A 20,469-nucleotide genomic window follows, 5' to 3' on the forward strand; every position below is an offset into this window, starting at 1 on the left:
ATGTTTCTTTTTCAGCACAAATTAGGGCAGACTGTTCAGAATTGGTTATGGGAAGGAAAACAACTCTGTGTAAAACGCTGTGGACTCCTTAGTTCATATTCTGCAGAAAAATGAAGACAAGGTGGCTTATGTGATACAAGTTGAATCAGTGAGAGACCCAGACGTAGCTCGCTAAGAATGACAATGATACAGAGCATGCTGAAAGTGCTTGCTGAAAACTCGCTAACACTGATTTATTGTACTATGGGAACTCATTTCAGGATCCAAGCCTTCTACAAAAAGGCTTTATTCAGTATCACAGCTCCTCTAGGAGGCAGCAATTATTCCTTCTCTAATGGTAGTGTGGAAACTATAGCAAAAACTATTAGCGACTTACAAAGCTATTCTCACCACTAATTAACAGTCAGGTTTGAAGCAGAAGTCATGAATCTTGACATACAGTCTCTGGCAACAATTGCTGGACCACAATTCCTCCATAACCTGTTCAATATACCCACAACTATTCAAAATACAAAAAAATCCTAAAAATATTTAAACGAACCAAATACATGCTGCCAAAAAACCTACCCAAAACCAAAAAAATCCCAGCAACTATGTGAACTAGAATCAGACATAATAATAAGCTCCATATTTCTACAGAGTTGCTTAAGCTTATTACAATGCTTCTTTTGGTAAGAGATGGACTTTGCTATTCTCTTGCTTACATGGACAAAAACCATTCCTTCATTAAAAAGAAGATGAGAGAACATAAGATAGGAAGGACTGGATATGTGTCTCTTCAAATCTCCGATCTGAAGACTAGAAAATAGATGTGTCCCATCTGGCAATTCCTTCACTCAACAGCTGTCTTGTAAACTAGTCCTTGCTTCAGCCAAACTGCTGGCAGTGCTAGGATCAAAATGGGTCTTTGATCTAAGGGTGAAATGCATAAGAAGTGCCAGGCTGGAAGCTTGGCAAAAGTGTGACAACCGATTTGTTTTTTTCCTCACTGTTGCTGTGGCAAAATCACATGAACCCATATATCACTGGACTCTTGTCGTGCAAATAGCCATATCCCTAGTTTTGTAGTATGGCAACAAGCTGCAACAACCATCATCAGAACACATAGGGGTTTTGCTACTACTTAGACATAGAATCAATCTGTATCTTAACTGCGAATCAAGAATCAAGACACTTGCTCTTCTTAACCCCCTCCATATTCCTTCCCATTCCTCCCCTTTCAGTTGAGGTGGCCACGCATAACAAGTGTAGTACTCAGAGAGAACGCCTGAACACTAGGATGATCTAACTTGAGAAGGGACTAGCAACTAATGTTCTTTCTTGCTTTCTAGCAGTTGCTCTTTGTTTTGTCTCCTCAGCCCCTGAGGACAGCCCCCCTTCTTCCCTTCCACCATACCGAGTCTCAAATACTTGTTCAGCTGTCATATTCTTGGAGATACCCAAAAGCTGTCTGGATAAGGTCCTGGGCAATGTGCTTTAGGTGACCCTACTTGAGTAAGGGAGGTTGCATTAGATTATCTCCAGTGGTCCCCTTCCAGTCTCAACCGTCCCGTGACTCTGTGATTCCTCTGCTGTCTCCAAGCTTTACAGGAATTCACAGCAGCAGAATGTAATGGGTGTACTTGGAATCCAGCCAAAGATAAGAACTATTCATATCCAGAAGTCCCTGATTCTACATCATCACCAGAGACATACTTGCTTAATTTACACAGACCTAAGGCTGGCTCCAGAGTCCAGTCTCACAACTAGATGGGATGCAGCTGGCAATAGGTGGTGCCTCTGAGAGCTTAGTCTAGTTGTTTGACACAGATTTATAGAGAAGAAGCATTTGTTTCATGGCAGACATTCTTCTGCTTGTATTATCTTTTGGAAGTCTCAAGGTCTGCTATGCCTGGAGAAGATCAAGTATTTTATCTTTACTGTTGTAAGCTGCAGAGGAAGAGGGAATCTAAAGTAATCCCATCATTTGGGATTTCTTTGTCTTTTAATAGCCAGACAGGTACTCTTTCACTGCTACCAGTGCCAGGATGCAAGTGACATAAAACATCCAGTCCAGATAGAATTAGGCTACTCTGAAAACAAAATTCTTTTATAAGGAAATTTAACTGTTAACTGAATTAATCCACAGAATCATTTCTCTCTTCCTTCTATCCTTTTAAGGAATTTCAAAAATCACTTCTCTTGATCTTTTTACTCCCACGCTTTAAGTCTTGAATGATTGTTTCCCTTTTTGTATGTCTGCATGCTATTCTGTTCATTATGGGTCTTGTGTAGTTTCTCAAAACAATGCTGTGCATTTCTTTGCAACTTCCGCCCTTTTAAAGGGGTTACTTTTTTCTTCCTAGCATGCAGCTTGACCTGCTACTATCTATCAAACACTTTGGATAAAACAGGCTGATACTACACTACATAAACGACTTCGGGGAAAAAAAAGCTTACATCAATGACCCTATGATGAATTTATTCTCACAGTACAATTCACACAAACAGTCTTCAGTGTTTGGCAAAAGTTGGGCCAACTCTGCTGATCTTATTACCAGACTCCAGACTCTGGACAACAAGTGACTATCCAGAGCTAGTTTTATGTTAGGTAGATGCACAGCCTTCACACTTTGGAAAATTCTGTCACAAAACAGTTCCTCTTGACATTGTACAAGCCCTATAATTAAATATCTAATAACTGAAATGCATAAACTTGCTTGAGATTGTGGATGACTACTACCTTGATCACTGTGAGATTTAAGTTTCCTGAGACCAAGTAGATAAAATACACATTTATACATCATGGTATTCTGTTCTGCACAAACTGGCACCTATGCAACAAGTACAAGGAAACTGATGTATTTAAGTCTGTATTATGGAAGCCCTACTTTACCTCCCTCCTAAAACTCTGGGCAGGGGAATAGATATCTACAGATACTGCAGTAACTAAAAAACCAACAAAAAAACAACAACAACAACAAACCACTGCGTAACAGACAGAGCAAGCTCCAACATGCTAGGAGCTAAGCTTCTTTCCCCTCCTTGCAATCTTACCTCGCTGCTGAGGGCTGTAAACTTGCAGAGAGAAATTATGAGGTTGTCAAACACATCACTCAGGCCATAGCGAGCAGAAATCGTTGCACATTTCCTGGGGGGCGCACAAGAAACAATGTTACAACATAGCACAGGCACTTTTCTCTGCAGAACAGCAAGTCAGATAACCTCTTCACCTTAAGATCTCAGACCTTCCTCTCCACTCACTTATAATGAATGTTAATGTACAGCAGTCTCCCTCAGGAAATCAAAATCCCCATCATCAGGTCCACTGAGATCCCAGGACCTTAATAATTTCCTGTGCTGATTCAGGGATCACTTCCAGAAGGAAAGTCCAAACAGACAGGCCTCCCGCAGCTGAGATACCCCTAATTTCATGTCTTGACATAAAGGAGAGTTTCTAAGATTGGCAGTAGTGTTGAAGTTCTAGTTTCCAAGAGATCCTGGCTACTGTAGTATATTAACAGACCTTTAAAGCTATGCTTAAAGGCATGTTCTGGTTTGAATTCAAGTGTGACCAAAGATCATTCTAATGGGGTTTTTAATAGATAGCAAGATTTCTGAATACCGATAGTACAAAAAAACATCCCCATCCCATTCAGTCACAGCTATGGCTCCATTCATGAGAGATTTTGCTGATATACAGGGATTCTGCCAGCATCACTGCGCCAGTTAGGAGTGGCTAAACAGTCAGTGCCACCAAGAGAGGCCTAGATGAAATGAATCACTAGAAATACTTGAACAAAATCAGAGGACTGTAGGTCACAAGAAAATGCCCTTCAACTGTAGGAAAAAGTAATGGTTAATATTCACTGCGATCTTTGTAGCAGACAGACATGATACACTAGCCAGACTGAAATCTTTCTGAGCCTCATCAGTGTGAGAGTTACCTGAAACCAGAGATAGCCTTCTGGATGATTGTTTCTTCTAAGCTCTTGTCAAAAACATAGGATAGGGCTGCAATGGTTGGTCCCCATGTCATGGTGAAGAGATCATGGTCATAGCTTCCAGGAGGCACATGGAGAAATATTCCCTCATCAGTGGCACCACGATGCAGCAGGACATTCCAGATATAGTTTTCCTTCACCAGGCCTGTCTGTTCTTCTGGCATCACTATCTCATCATTTCTACAAGAGAGTAATGCAGGAAGATTAGATTTCTCATTCTGAGCCAAACTTAACATTTAGACCCTTTCACAAGATGGTCCGAAAGTGTAAGCAATACTTGCTCTGGAGTCACTTCGCCAGGTCCTAAAACATTCTACCTTCCATGGCCTGCTTGTTACCACACCCCCTTATAGGGCTGGAAGCTAATCTGAGGGAAAGTGGCACATGACTGCCCTCTTAGTATTTTCCAGAGCTCTTACACACCAAACAGCTCTGGCTTGCTCTCTGCACACAAAGGAAACAATGACAGGTTGAATCTTACTTGATGGCATGGTACATGTCTTCCAATATGTCCTGTTCAAAGTCTTTGCCTCCATTCACACCCTTCAGGTTCTTCCGAAACTCCTGAAAATATTAAAATCAACACCAAGGTAACTTTTTTAACATCTGCCACTTTAAGTGCTTGGCTCCAGTCAGTATTCCACTTGCTTTCACAGGGTCCAGAAGCAGATTTTCCTGTGTTCCTCACTGTACAGCTTTAGAGCTCAAGGACCATAAATGCTATTGTTAGTGGCACAGCAGTATGCAGTAGTCCTTCTTTTTGCTCATAGGGAAAGAACGGAGGTAACGCTACACATGCTTAGCTGAGGCTGGACATTAGAATAACATCTCCGTACCAGTGCATGAATACTGGCAGGGCTTGAACTCAAACCGGTTCAAAGTGCTTCAACAACTCTTCTTTTATTGATCCATCTTCTCACTCCTACTACGATTTATGATCTGGTTTGTTCACACATTCAAGCCTCTTGGCTAACTTGGCAAGTTATCTGCTAGTTTGCATTTCTTCAGACTGCCCCTTTCCCTCATTCCTCCTCTCCAACTGTATTCAACTCCATTACTGCACACCAACTTATTGTATTCAAGAGTGATGAATGACAGGAAAAAGCAAGAGAAATAGTCACTAATATAAAAAGCAAATACTATCACTACCAAAACTAGAGAAGAAAAGTGCCCATGCTCGTAATACCCACCTCCAGAGTCATTGGAACATTCTGCTTGCGGACATTATGGTTGTGCTGGTCAGTGTTCAGCATAATAACTGCATAAGCCAGGGCAAAGCAGGCATCGCTGTTAGCAAATGGGGATCCATTTGATTTCTGAAAAGCAAATGGGGACACAATTCAGTCCTACAGGAACAAAGACATCAGTGACCCAAGAGAATCACTTTCCTCCTGCACTACTGAATCATCTCTTCGACCAACCAAAAAAAAAAAAACAAAAAAAACAGGCTTCCGCTCCAGTTTTCAAAAAGCATGCGCTGCCTCCTACAAAACAGCTGCTGCCTGCAGGACCCTGCAAGCTTATACTGGCAGTTTGATCTGACAGGTCCATCACAGCAAGCAGATGCACAACCCAATGTTTGAGCCAGTCTTCCCACCAAGTACACACCCGCCAATGCTCTGTAAAGGCTTCCAAAAGCCTCTGGATTACAGGGGCCTCTCCTGGTAACCTAAAGGCCTCTAGATAAAGTCGTAAAGCTTCATCCAGTCTTAAACCTTGGAAGCTGAAAGTCCTGCAAGAAGAACGAAAAAGCAATGAGAATCAAACAGGATGGGAAAGGTACGATAAACATACTGACTGCAGTCTTGCCTGGTTCACTATCAGAATGCCAGATTTCACAGACAGCAGACAGTAAAGACACGTGGGTGAGGAAAAAGAAATATATCATGGGTAACAGGTAGAAGCGATAAAACAAAGCCAACAGTCATACAATTGATGATGTCTGTAATCATCTCTGCAGCCTTCACAGAGACTATAACTACAGAAAGAAGTTTGGATATCTAAGGTGCTAACCATATGCAAGAGATCACAGTATTAAGGTATGCTGGTACACAGAGAAACAAGCAATATAGATTCCATGGCTCCAGCAGCTGCTGTTCTATTTCCTTTTAATGCATCACTAAACTTTTGCACTTGCATCCCTTTCTGATTAAAGGGAAACAGAAAGATACTCACCCCACAAAGCTCTCCAGCAAGTCTATGTTTTTACGGTCACTCACAAATTCCCCGATCATCTTCTTGTCCAGGCGAGGATTTTCTCGTAGCCATCTGGCCACCTCGTTGTTGTCAATAGGGGTGGCAAGAAGTTTCTTCTCCTGCAGAAACTGTATCCCTTTCTTTGGCTTTTGGTTGAACTGCTCTGTGCCAGTTATCAGGAGCTGAAGGAGACATTCTGATAATTAGAATTTCGAAAAGGGGCATATAAGATTGCTTTTGGCATTTGAATCAAAAGCACAATAGAAAATAAATTAACTTTAACATGATCAAACTTATTGTACTGTGTGATCCAGTAAGAAGGCTAACTAAGGTTAGAAAACCTGTAGTCATCACAGGGAATCCATATTAAATCATACAGAACAGAGCAAGCATGAGCCACCAACTTTGAAAAGCTCTGAAGTTTCACTCAGTGATTAGCTCTGCTACTCAAAATGCCCCATCTGCTCTATTACATAAATAGAGTACAGGAAGGTCTCTGATGAACCCCAAACATGTGGCAAGGAGACTAGCAGTTACAACAGCAGCACTGCTCCATGCGTTCCTCAGCCGCCTTTTACTCTCATACTTTACCTCACTGCCAGGAGATAAACAGTAAGACTCCTCAGCACTTATTCAGCAGGTGCAAGGAAGAAACACTGTGAAAGTCTAAGCTAAGAACTAGAAAACGTTCTGCAGGTAAGACATGCTCCCCAGAACAGCTGGTGCTTCAGCATGACAGTTATCAGTGGTCTGGGAAGAACAGGTGCATTTTTGGTTTTGAAGAGAAGTCAGCTACTCCGTTTTGCTGATTCTTATTTTAAGAAACAGGACTGTACCACAGCCACAGTGTAAGAAAACAACTGACCGAGAAAGGGTTAACTGAAGGTTCTGCTGGTGTTCAGAAAAAACAAAAGCACAAACAACTGTATGAACTTTACTAAGGCACCAGAATAAATGTCAGTTCCCTGTTAGCTCCTATTACCATCAAACTGCTAGTGATGACCTACTGAACTAAATTCGTGACCACCATGATTACTAGCTCCCCTGGAGTCTCATATCTCAGAAGCCACCATCCCTCCCTCTTTGCTCCCCTGCAAGCAGGCCTGTGTGAACATCCTTAAGCTGCAGTGAAATACCTAACAGCATGGAGTGCAGAGACGCAATGAGCGCGTAACAATAAACATGTGCTGCCCCAGTACGACAGGACTGAAAAGACTGTATATCTATTCAGCAATAAAGTCTGTAACACAAACCCTAGGGTAGTCTGCAGATCTGTTATACTTCTCAAGAGCATCTGAGAATGAGACCAGACTGCTGGCAGTTCACACTGCATTAATCATGTCAGTACCATGCTTCAGGGCTTTTGTTCATTGCCTTTGGAATCACAAAGAAATCTTTTCCTTTGATGCATAATTTGGTTTTTGTTTTTATTTAGCTTTTTTTTTTTTTCCTTAACCCTTCCAGCTGTGACAATTTTTGGTATTTGAGAGTTAAAGGAAATAGAACATGCTGGTGCCATGTTAGCATCAACAATTCTTAAGTTGCTGTTTTGTGCGCCTTGTTCACATACTTGGGATGAAATCATTACTAAATTTACGGTCAGGGAAGAATCTTTCCCAGGCAGTCTAACAAAGACTTTTGGATTTCCTTCTGCTCCTCTGCTGTAGTGTGAGGCCATTTACTTTTTCTGCCACCTGTAATTTTATGAAAAATCGCACCTATTGCAGGGATCAGCCACTGGCAACGCTCTTGAATTCTCCTAGCCTTGTTTTCCAGCACAGGAAAACTGGAGTCTGTTACTAGAGATCTTCAGTTAAAGCAGTGGAAGTACTACACAAGCTACCTTCTCAGCAATGGACTATCATGTAAAATCCATTAGCAAAACCTAGATCTAATGCAAGACAAAGGCTTGCATACAAAGTAGTAACTGCGTCAATACTAATTTCTTAGAAATTAGTTAATGCCAAAACTCAGTGGTTCATTTGAAGACTGTGCTGCCAAGCACCTTCCCCCCTCCTTGCAGCTAAGGCAGTCAACGCTGCCCATTACCCGCCACAGCATTACATTGCTGGGAAGAAACTAAGTTCTTCAGTACTGTAGCAGACTGAGAGAAACCAATCCTTTAGACTACATTCAGATCCACAAGCAGCCACAGTGGATCACAGAGCACAGACTAGCATGCTAGTAGCCAGAGATTTCTTGCAGTTCTTAAACTTACATAAACAAAAACACTGAAGGAAAACATGACCACCCGTCCCTTACAATAATGTAGAACACTGTCACCTACTTTGGAGAGAGAAGCTGGAAGTCTTTCAGTCAGATACCATCAAAAAACTGTCTCTTTACCACCAATGAATCATTCAAACAAAGACATACATCTGTTTTTCAATGTATTGTCAGGCTCCTTTACCTCCTACTTGCCAATGCCACTCACATTTCTCTCCAGAATAAATTTGTCATTGTCATATTGAAACTTAGTAACATCTCACTTAATAACCTTCTAACTAGCTTACATATGTTGAATGAAGAAAACCAAATCTATACATGAGCATCTGTGAACAAAAAAAAATTGTCCCATGTTACTCATAAAGACTTTACACAAATTCATCCGCTGCTTCCTGAGGTGAACAAGCATGCCATACTTAAGGTTTGACACAAGACAGCAGATAAATCCAAACCCACCAGCATAGAGTACCTTTACCAACAGCATACTTGGACTAGAAGCAGCTCAGGTAATAGGAAAGTTGCACAGAATTTACATTGTAACTTGGATTACCGAGATTCAAAGAAACGACATGCAGACAAAGAATGGCTTTGCCATAACCAAGCCATAATCTTTTCAGTCATCTTCATGATAAAACAATGATGAGAATAAACAAAATATAGTTGGCTAAACCGTCACTTCTACTACTGGTCTCTTGATATGCTCCCCACTAACAGGTTTGATAAGAGTAGGCAACCTCTCATTTTTGATGGAGGTGCCTGATTATCACCATATAGTGCAAATGAGATCCAGCAACTTTCCCAGACAGAAGTCAGGTGGATCTAGCTCACAAATTATGCCATGAAATTTCCTCAACACCTCTTTTAACTTAGCACAGCCAAATAACCAGAACAGGTAACAATCACTCATATCTCTGCAGTGTAGTAGAATTTTCAATGAGCGACTGTAATTCATATCAACAGACTGGAACTCAAAAATTTCTAGTCATGCAAAATCCACATGGCAGAGGAAATAAGGAGAACATTCAGAGATATATTTGTAGTACATTCCAAATCATACCTTCTTTTTGTTCTTAATCTGCATAAGCTCCTGAGGGCTTGGAAGGACACATGAAAAGCGAGTAGGCTTCCTGGAGACACTTTTCTCAACTAGAAGGATAAAGGGTCATTACAGCCAAACCTATTTCCACAGTGGCACTCAGCCCACTGTAGTACCCAACTCATAACTTTCAGTCAGAGTCTTGCTCCAATGCATTGCCCTGCAAATGGTAGTCACGATTCCCCTACTATCCAACCACTACATTCCTCCCCCCAAATTTTATGCACAATAATTGTACAGTACCTTCTTGGCCTGACAATTTCATACAGCCACAAGATTTAATTTTCTGGCTATTGTGACTATTTACATTACTGATCCTTCGGACAGCCCTTGATTACCTTAAAAACATTAGCCTAAGGATGAATTTTACACACTCTGCCCCAAAGTGGCCCACCAAACCCAATCCCCTTCCAGTAGAAATTTAACTATAGCAGGCATATATCACACATATAGCTAATGAGTACTCACAACATACCTCCTTCTAATCTAATTATAAGCATGTAATAGCTATAGGGGTTTATGATACACTAAAACCAGAGAGCAAATATCAGGACCATTCTCAGCAGATTCAGTAGCAGTCAGCATTCTGCATAGACTATTACCTGCCTCACTTCCTCCTTCCAGTGCCATGCATCCGTGCTTCATCTGGTCAGCCATAAGACATCCACTGGTGGGAGGACATGTCCCAGCTGGCTCAGCAACTGCACCAGAACATTTTCCCTCACTGAGCACTCTCTCGTTATCTGTAGAAGTTAAAACAAAAAATACATAGACAGACTCATAAGCCAGGGAAAAAAGCTTCTAAAAGAAAAAGAGAAAAGTGACCACTCCGAATTGAGTATGTGCTTATTCAAAGGACTGAGTTATATTCCCTGCAGTAATGGTGGTGATTCCTCAGTATTTTGTCTACCTGAACTCCACAGCATATCATCCTTCTGTTGGGCCTCTCAGTCTTGAAATGACATTTAAATGAAGCTTCACATGAGAGGTACATTTTATTATCTGTAGATTTTACTTCCACCATATTGTACATTCAAATGAACAGGTAGGGAATGAGTGCTAAGTAGAGGTTTAGCCCAAAAACTAGATACCGCACTCTTTCTGTGCAATGGGTGAAAGATGAGTTAGTTTGATTTTTATCATCACTGTGATGCACAGCAAAGCAGGAAACATGGCAGTCATTCATCTCACTTCACAAATAATACAAATGAAGTAAGGGCATGAATGACTCTGCCCATTAATGCTCAAATAGATGCAAATAAATCTTGGTTGCAGAAGTTGCTGGTCAAAAGAGTCCAGTCTTATCCACAAGCACATAACAAGGTAGTTTCTTCCTCTAAGAAAGAGAATGTGTTGACTTGGACAAAGTAAGACTCAGAACAACAATCAAAACAAGATTAAAATTGCATATTCCTTTTTTTCAAGTTAACAAAAAAGTGAATGTTCTTGTGCTTAAGGTTGTTAGGAGTATTCCACCCCTAAGAAATCTCTAGGTCCTCTAACATGTGGAGTCTGAAAAGGAAAAGAGGCATGATATCATTTTGGAACAGTGGACAGCATCTCTCTGATATTCACACAGGGACCAGGCCTTTCTGGGGCCCTGCTCTGACAGCCATGCTATAAATATAAGTGTGTAGTCATAAAACATGCAAATGGAAGACCAAAACCATATATTTAAGAAGCTTATTATGTGAGCTACCAAAATGAGATTTGCAGGATTAGCACAAGACTGAGTTAATATCAAAATATCAAAGTAAGGGGTCTTACTATTGCTTGTTTCTTTGGTGCTGTTCACAGCTTCTGTGTTAGGTTTGGCAACTTCCTTCTCTTGCTGATGGGTGCTGCTCAGCACTTTGCCCTGGCAACGTGCCTCTGTGCTATCTATCACTGTCAACAATGCTTCCAGAGACAGCAGATGGACAGTATAGAGCTGTCCAGAAACAGGAAAGGCATTCTGGGAAATAAAATAAATAAATATTAGACAACTTTCATGCCTCTCCATGATGGACGAAGGGAGTTTCCCTCATTGCCCAGGAAACCCAAGAGCACACAACAGAACATCCAAAACTTTCCAAACAAGGCTTTCGAGCATACACTTAATAGTTTAAATCTCTTCTCTTCTATCTCCAAATGTTAAATGCATTTTTCATCTCTGCAACCTATTCATCCCAAATCTTCCAACCACTCCCAAGTTCTGCTTCTGTGCTTAACTCTGTTCTGACTCAGCAGCCTCCCTTTCTATATCCCTCCTACCCTGGCAGCCCAGGCCGATGGGGTAGCACAAGGCTGGCCCATTCAGCACCTTGGAGAGCAGCTTGGTGAGCTCCTCGAAGAGGTTGGCGCAGTAGTAGTCACAGTCATAGTTAATGTAGAGCTCAGTAGCAAAACTGGGAATCCGCCACAGGTGAACTATGGCTTCCAAAGCCATCTCCTTCATTTCATAGGGCATCTTTGGGTTTTCCACAGTGATTATTTCCATCAACTTCTTGACATACATCTGGTAAAAACACAGCACAGCTCAGTTTAGGAAAATGAAAGCAGGACAGTGAATAGCTTTGAGGGCTACAGAAAGAGATCTGAGCTTCATCTTTCCACATAATATGACTCCATATTTAATGGTAGTTCATTCTGCAGGAGGTTGTAAAATAGGTTTCACACGGTTCTACTATTCGGTGAACCTGGATTCCTGGATTTACCATTCTAAAGAATGGTAGGAGAAAGGCTGTATAGTATATCAGTTTCAAAGACATTTTATTATCTCAACAAGAAAAGGCTTACACAGCCCGCCCATAAACCACTGAGGCATTTATACATAGGTAAACTGGTACTTAGGCTGCATCTTATTGCCTTGGCAGCATGCATTTGTCTGAAGAACTATTACCAGGCCCTCGGTGATACTCAAAAACTTACCTCCAGCTGGAATTTCAGATGCTCTCTCATGCTCTCAAAGAGAAGAAAGCATACCCTGAGGGAGGTTGCATACAGATTGAGCCGTTCAACACTCAGTAGCTGAACAAGAAAAAAAATCCCCCCCAAAGAACAACATGTTATCAGTAGTGACATGGTCCCTCCCCCAAATCCCCCCATGGCTTCACATAGCAATGGTATTTCAGAAAATAATCCCTTATTTAACCTCTTGGTCCTTCTGTGAAAGAGGATGAATGTACTTACTTCCCTACTGCTTACAAGTAGCACTGATTTCATATTACAGCTTTGTTCTTTTGGTAAGCCCACAGATCCCTTTACTGGTGAAATAACTCAAGAGGAGAGCTGCCTTCAAGATGGTCCTTCTGCAATTAATAGCTAGTAACTAAGCTGGTAACCACAATTATCTCAAGCCTGCAACACAGGTTACTCATACGTACTCTCAAGACCACTGTTCCACTGATGCAATTCAGAACTCTCACTGCAATGTAGCAGAGAGCTCATTTGAGGACTGAGACCTACCAAACCTCAGCATACTAAATTCCAATAGACTGTTTAATCCAAATCATTATTTAAATAGTCAGTGCCATGTCCCATGCTAGCATAAGCCAGACTCACTTGAAACAGGTGCCGGCACAACTCTTCCTTCACAAGTCCCAAGAGGGACTGGCAGTTTGCAATGGGAGCCGACTCCAGAGCAACAGTTAGCAGCTGCAGCCCCATATGGATCATCACATCAGAGTTGTGGCGGTCATTAGGGTTAGTGAGTGAGATAAGAAAGCGGAATAATTCTCTAATACATGGTAGTCCATAGGGGACCAGTGCTGCTCCTGAGGGAAAATAAGAGACATTAGCACTCTAACAACTTTGTTTATGCTTTTTCGTGCTGTCTAACAAGTGGTACAAATCAAATCATTATAGACCAGTTCAGGAACAGGAGTTTAACACCCTGTTAGCGGAGGGTGGCACAGATTAGTGGAAAGCACAGAATCACAGAACAGTTAAGGTTGCAAGGGACCTTAGGAGATCATCTAGTCCAATCCCCCTTCTCAAGCAGGGTCACCTAGAGCACGTTGCTCAAGTGTCCGATGTCCAGGTGGCTTTTGAATACATCCAAGGATGGAGACTCTGGTATCCCTCTGGGCAACTTGTTCTGTCACCCTCACAGTAAAGTTTTTCCTTAGGTTCAGAGGGAACTTCTTGCATTTCATTTTGTGCCCATTGCCTCTTGTTCTGTCATTAGACCTGACTGAGTAGTCAGGCATCCACCTTTTGACATTCTCTCTCCTGATATTTATACACATTGATAAGAGCCCCCCTCAGTCTTTTCTCCAGGCTGAATAGGCCCAGCTCTCTCAGTCTTTCCTCACATGAGAGATGCTCCAGTCCCTTAATCATCTTAGTAGTCCTCTGCTGGACTTGCTCCATTAGCTCCTTGTCTCTCTTGTACTGGGAAGCCAGGAGCTGGACACAGTACTTGAGGTGTAACCTCACCAGGGCTGAGTAGAGAGGAAAGATCACCTCCTTTGACCTGCTGGCCATGCTCTGCCTAACACAGCCCAGGATACCATGGCTTTCCCTGCCACAAGGGCACATTCCTGGCTCTTGGTCAACTTGTTGTCCACCAGGATTCCTAGGTCCTTCTCCACAGAGGTGCTCTCCAGCAGGTCAGTCCCCAGCCTGTACTGGTGTATTCCTCCCTAGATGCAAGACCATGCACTTGCCTTTATTGAACTTCATGAGGTTCCTCTCTGCCAATTTCTCCAGTATGTTGAAGTCTCTCTGAATGGCAGCACAGCCCTCTGCTGTATTACCCACTCCTCCCAGTTTTGTATCAGCAGCAAACTTGCTGAGGGTGCACTCTCTCTCTTCATCCAGGTCATTGATGACCAAGTTGAACAGGATTGCACCCGGTACTAACTTCTGAGGGACACAGCTAGCTACTGGCCTCCAACTAGACTTTGTGCCACTGATTACAACCCTCTGACCTTTGCTATTCAGTCAATCCAGCAGAAAGAACTTAAGCAATACTGCCCACCTCTTACCTTCTTTTTGGGAAGACTGAGTAAAACGTACTCCATGGGGATTTACATAATCCATGTCATGAACAGAGGCAGAGTCAGAATGTTCTGCTATGGACGTACACTCCTCTAGTACCTCAGGGATAGACTCAACAGAGGCTGACTGGATCTTCTCCTCCCTCAGACTTTCATTCTTCATTGATAATAGTCATTTGAAAAGAAAAAAAGAAAAAGCAAAATAAGTGTTAACAGCCACAAGGAGGAAGAGGGAAGAGAATGAATAATATGCTAAATCCACAATTAGTTAGACTGGGAGTTGGAACTTTTCTCCTCAAGTTATCCACATACCTGGAGTTCAGGCTGATTTTGGTGTTCAGCGACTTTGGCCTCACTAGAAAGCATTCCTGCATTAAGTCCCAAAGAAGTCACCTGGTCCAAGTCTGTCAGGTCTTCCTTGGAGGCAGTCTGTGAGGACAACTCCAAGCCACTGTCTGTAGCAGGGCTGACTGCAGATGAGACATTTTCTGAGCTTCCAGATGAGCTGGGAGAAGGAGCATCTATGAAAGCAACTCCACTTGCTGATGAGAAAAAAAAAAAAAGGGGGGCAAAAAAGACTGGTGTAATTCTGTCCCTCAACGCTGAATACGGTAAAAAAGGATTGCTTTAATCACTACATCACACCACAAATGATCTCAGTTACACATTAAAGAAGAACACACAGATAAATCAAGTTCTCTTTTACCAGATATTAAATGAACTAAACAGATGAATAGGTAAGACGCTAACAGTTTTCCAGACTAAAACAAACTAGTTAGATTCTAACAGACTTGAAAAAGAATATAATTCAGTTAACTAAAGAGGCAGGACATTCATAAAAGGAAAGGGAGCAGAATTGATGAAACTGAAACAAGACTTTAATGACAGTCTCTCAAAACACACAAAACCCAACCTCACAGAAGTTCTTTAATGTTTGGTTCTTCAAGAAGCAGAACAGTGTGCTGACAGAACAATTATCAAAATGAAGCTTTCATATTCAGCTTGCTCTGTTGGATTTACACTCACACATTTCCAAAAACCTTAGGAGTTTTTGGTTTTAACATTTACATTTTCCAAACTATGCTTCTCATGATGAAGGATGCACCATCAACGGATAGAAGTCAGGGTGAAATAAATCAGCAGTGTGCATCAGTAAGCAAGGCACGCCATCCTTCCTCATTACTTCCTTTCTTTTTAATGTTTAGCAGTATGTATGTTAAGTATCCTGGCATCCTTAGCTATTCAATCAAGAACTAAAATGTATTTGTTACAATAATATACTTATTACTACACTAAATCAGCACAGTAAGTCCCATTATCACCAAGTGACCGACAGGACTCAGCAAATACACAACGTGAGTACGTAAAAACAAAACTAACCACAGTTCTGATCCATTGGACTGAAGGCCGTTATCATTCTTGAATCCAAGTAACATTAAGTCAAAAAACGCTTTTCACAAAGGCTTGAAAAATTTGGCTCTTCACTTTGGTAACTTTTCAGTATTTCTGAACTAAGAGATGTTTGCATTGCAAGGTAAGAGGGAGCATGTAGGGTTTCTACAATCAAAATGCAACTGAAAAATAGCCTGAAAGGCATACTTTACACTTTGATACAATGGGACAACCATTTTAAAGATCTGCATCAAGAATAAGTCATTCCTAGTCAATACCTATTTCTTTAATTCTCCTTAAAGAAGCAGAATTACAATGGAATCCAAATGAATTAAAAAAAAAAAAAAAAAAAAAGGATCAGTGAATACTCTTATTATTTCTAAATGTGAAATGATACTCCAAGAATCAAAATTTCTCTTTAAGAACAACCCATGCATTTGCAGGACTCAGTTCTGAGGAAAACTTAAAAGATTTTAAAACAAATATTAAAAAAGAGGAGATACAACACAGGGAACAGCAATAAAAGAAACGCACAAACCAGAGGTATATTATGAATTTACATGAGAAATCTGTATGGTTTTAGACAGTGGTATGTTTTGTTGTTGACTTGATTTTTGAAAATTTCTTAAAGAAGTAGCAGGAATTCACTTGATTTTTAAGAAATGAATGGAACAAATCAATTTTGTATTCTTTATCCTCACTTGCTAAGCCACAATTCTAGCACAAAAACAAAAGTTATTTTATCACCTAGTATTACAAGGTCAGAGTTAATGCCACACTTTCTAATACAGTTCAGCTTTCTCTCCAAAGTGCTACAGGAGTTATAACACTGTTTAATGGAATTTAATACCTATTCTAAGAATTAAGTATAACAATAATTTATGTGGGGGTAAGCTCCCCAATCTGGATGTCTGTTTTGAGCTGTACGTAATTTGTTTTCATTTATTATTTTCTTAGTTTTCATGAACTGTGCTGTTGTGTAGAAACATATCTGGAATCGTCCACACTACACTGAATACTTTCCTGTGATGGAGTAAGTGTCACAGCTATGTATTTCACACAGTTATTGTTGCAATCTTCCTGTCTGCTTCCTTTCACTGTTAGGGTTTATGTCTGACTTGTCAGAGTTCAGAGCACACAAGACAAAATACTTTGCAGTCAAAGGGACTCATCTAACCAGAGAAAATATTAAAAATGGTTATAACTATTTAGTTTATTCCTATACAACCACAGGATATACAAGTTCCCCAACTCAATGTTCTTGAGCTCATAGCACTAGTCATATTTCCTATCAATTCCATGGGCTGAGTTGAAGCACATACAGAAGCGTTCCTGTGCACTCCCCGTAGTTTCTTGGACACAAATCTTTTTCAGGTGCTTTATGCTGCTCCCTGTACTTTCATTCTACAAAACTCTTGATGTCTTCCTAACATACAATGGCTTCTACTCTTCTCACAATAGTTTTAAGTACACTCCATCTTTCCCTGTCCCTTACTGTGTGTAGGCCCATAGCTTTTATTAAAATTTCATGGAGCACACTTCCATCCTTAATGTCTGTACGAGAGATGTGTGCACCTGTCTATCCTCAATACCTATATCTCTGCACATCCCTCAGTTCCTCCTGTCTATCTTCCCCAGAATATCACTTTGCTCTTCTCTCAGTATCACCACTCCCACCACCCCCTTTAGCATTCTACTTCAGGAAAATAGGAAAAATAAATAACTTAAGTCAGCAATTTTCTGTTACAGGCAACCATAATGCAATCCTTTAGCCACTACCTGCTCCCCACCTCGTCCCCTTAGCCCTCCTCTTGCCACTGTTTATTCTCAATCTCTGCCATGTACCTGCTGCACCCTCCACCTCCTCCCCACCATATGGCCTCCGCTGCACATATAACCTCACTCAGCCACATCTCCGTGTCCCCATTCCATTCTCTGCAAGTCATCCCTCTAAGGCACACTGAAGACAGAGAAATGCTGTCAAGTTAGCCACAGGACTATGCTTTGGTCCACCAGCAAGTATTTCATCTTCTCCAAACTCTTCTCCAATCTATGACCTGTTTATTGCAACAGTCACTGAGAACTAAAAAAAAAAAAAAAAAAAAAAAAACCCTAAAGCAGAACAGTTTAATTGAAATAATATTAAGCTAAAGATTAAAAGAAAAACCAAATTGGGGGAAAAAAAAAACAATAGAAAACCCTAGAATAGATGGCGTCTGGTCTCTGGAAACACATTTTAACCTACCTGTGATGTTACTACCATTGGTTATTGGTTGTTCTGTTCCAGGAGAAACTTTAGTTACATGACGAGGAGGCCTTGGTGATCTCTTCTGCTTTTTCCATTTTGATGAATCGCTCATTCCTCCAGCTCTCATTTTCAACTGAAAACCGTAAGTCATTAGGAATATCAGTATGGCAAAACCACATAGCAAAATAGATCACACAAGCCAATCAAAAAAAGGCTGTCTCAAAACCATGAAAGTCAGGCGACAGCAATCAAATATATCATACAAATTAATCAGCACCTCAGAATCATGCAGATCAGTCCATGACTCCTCCTTGTCCACTTATTAGCCAGCAACTCCATGCCTGAATCAAGGGACAATCTGCTGCAGCTACTCTACTACAACATATACTTACAGTTCAAGTAACACAGCACTCCCTCTTCCCTATCCATGCCTCCTAGTTTTAGCTTAGGATGAAAAGACATTAGGCCATCATACATATCTTGAATCTTGTGGGTTTGGCCAATATTCCCAGAGTTCTACAGGGCAACATTTAAAGAACATGTACATGTCCTAATAAGGCTTGACATTTAATTAAATCTTTTACCATTTATATATGAAGGCTGCAAATGAAGCCTGAGCATTCAGTCCAACTTTGGACAACCTGCAGCTTTGTCAACTATCTCTAACCTCAATTTACTCTTCATCTCTGAAGCAATGCCCTCTTCACTCTCCTCTAGGAATCTCTTTCACTATTAAACAGTGTTTCCATAACATCTCCCTTACTCCTGGTGCATGATACATTGCAAACATTGTCCTAGCGGCTTAAAAATGTGTTCTGCCTTCACCTGCCTTCTGTCATTTTTCCTCTTCAGTTCTACATCTAACTTAACTGTTGACTTCTTTGTTGACCAGGATACTCTTCCTAGTTCTTACGTGAATCTTCAACTGGGCAGACAAGAACCATGGCAGGACTAAGACACACTGCATGGCCCTTTGCTACAGTACAGTTATTTGCAGGCATGCACATCATTTCAGAACTTCCTAACAGCAACATGGTATTTAGTCATACTGACAATGGCAATAGCAGGCCTAGAAACAGCTTCTTTCTAAAATATTTCCATGTAAGTGCAGGATTGCCTGCTTTTCACTCTCATCTGACAGCTGCTTTTTCTGATCCTGTCAGATCTCTTCAGTTTGGGATGAAGGTTAAACACTGTGAACAGGTACCCTGTGCGTACTGGAAACTATTAAGCAAGTCTCAGTACAAATTTCTACTTGGTATTTTTATTTGTGAAGTTATTTATTGCAGTCAACTTATATTTTAAGCTCATTTTAATATTCCTGTCTTACTTCTTTCTTCAGGTATTCTTACTTCTTGTATCAGTAGTATCAGATTCAAATTCTCTAGAAGAGAGCTATTTTCTTCAATCTCTTCATTTTCTACCTTCAGTACAATTCTTTAACTTCCCTCCTGCCAGCTACTACTCTTAAATGTCAGTCAACCTTACAGGTTCCACTACTGTTTTTCCAACTCTTTCTCTCTTCCATCTAGAATTCTAACTCACTGTACATGGCATAATTTTTCTCATTTAAACAAAGCCTGTGAAAATGTAATGTCCCAGTGCAGTAAACCATTTATGTAACTTTTCTTTGCACCACAAATTGTATTTATTTAACTATTAATCTCTAAGTTTTAGCTATGCTACAGTTTCTTTCAGCTAGTTAATTAAGAACAGATTTAGAACTGCTTTGTCTCTTGCCATTTCTTCAAAATTTTGAAGGAGGAATGTTTTCTTCTTCTAACAAACATTGCATGACAAACACACAGCTATAATGTAAAATTTTAAAAGGTTTCAAATGTTTTCAGAAGCCTACAGGTTGTAATCCTTTCACATAAGAATTTTGTTAGCTATCTTGTCTTTCCTATGCCCCAGTTCATGCAGCTATAAAATACTTGTTACCTTTCATTCTTGTTAATCCCTAATATTTCATCTCTGTTAGTTTCACTTTCATTTAAAAAATCTCTTTGAGTCTCAAATATTACAAATAGATTTATGCCTTGAAGGCTTATGCAGTGAATTGGACCACATTGTTTTATTTTACCCGCTAACTGGACCACATGCCATATTTAAATTTTTTCTCCTTTTTATTACAGTACCAAAAAAAAAAAAAAAAAAAAAAAAAAAAAAAAAAAAAAAAGGCTTTTACTGTCCACTTCATGAAGTTGCTGGAAACACGAAGGAAACCTGAAAACCTTGTGTGTTAAAATCCAAAAAAGTTTATTCCACAGAATTCCAGAATTACCGACTTTGCTTCTGGATACTATATTCTGTTTCTGTTACCATGATTTGCCAGGTAAAGAGTCA

The 20,469-nt window shown here is 40.6% G+C and overlaps 1 protein-coding gene across 3 annotated transcripts in view; it reads right to left on the reverse strand.

Annotated features, from left to right (window-relative positions):
- GBF1 (golgi brefeldin A resistant guanine nucleotide exchange factor 1) overlaps window positions 1-20,469 on the reverse strand; it is a 111,809-nt gene that overhangs the window by 12,514 nt on the left and 78,826 nt on the right. For all 3 annotated transcript variants that reach the window (XM_062580151.1, XM_062580152.1, XM_062580150.1), the window contains exons 9-23: window positions 18,121-18,256; window positions 14,796-15,025; window positions 14,472-14,640; window positions 13,045-13,256; window positions 12,412-12,510; window positions 11,804-11,998; window positions 11,269-11,455; window positions 10,104-10,244; window positions 9,463-9,551; window positions 6,159-6,361; window positions 5,592-5,715; window positions 5,174-5,299; window positions 4,465-4,547; window positions 3,927-4,163; window positions 3,037-3,130 (exon numbers count right to left, since the gene is read on the reverse strand). In XM_062580151.1, coding sequence (XP_062436135.1) covers window positions 3,037-3,130; window positions 3,927-4,163; window positions 4,465-4,547; window positions 5,174-5,299; window positions 5,592-5,715; window positions 6,159-6,361; window positions 9,463-9,551; window positions 10,104-10,244; window positions 11,269-11,455; window positions 11,804-11,998; window positions 12,412-12,510; window positions 13,045-13,256; window positions 14,472-14,640; window positions 14,796-15,025; window positions 18,121-18,256 — 2,325 coding nt within the window. The remainder of the gene's footprint in view (window positions 1-3,036; window positions 3,131-3,926; window positions 4,164-4,464; window positions 4,548-5,173; window positions 5,300-5,591; window positions 5,716-6,158; window positions 6,362-9,462; window positions 9,552-10,103; window positions 10,245-11,268; window positions 11,456-11,803; window positions 11,999-12,411; window positions 12,511-13,044; window positions 13,257-14,471; window positions 14,641-14,795; window positions 15,026-18,120; window positions 18,257-20,469) is intronic.

This window comes from Rhea pennata, chromosome 7, assembly GCF_028389875.1.
Source record: "Rhea pennata isolate bPtePen1 chromosome 7, bPtePen1.pri, whole genome shotgun sequence".
NCBI lineage: Eukaryota > Metazoa > Chordata > Aves > Rheiformes > Rheidae > Rhea > Rhea pennata.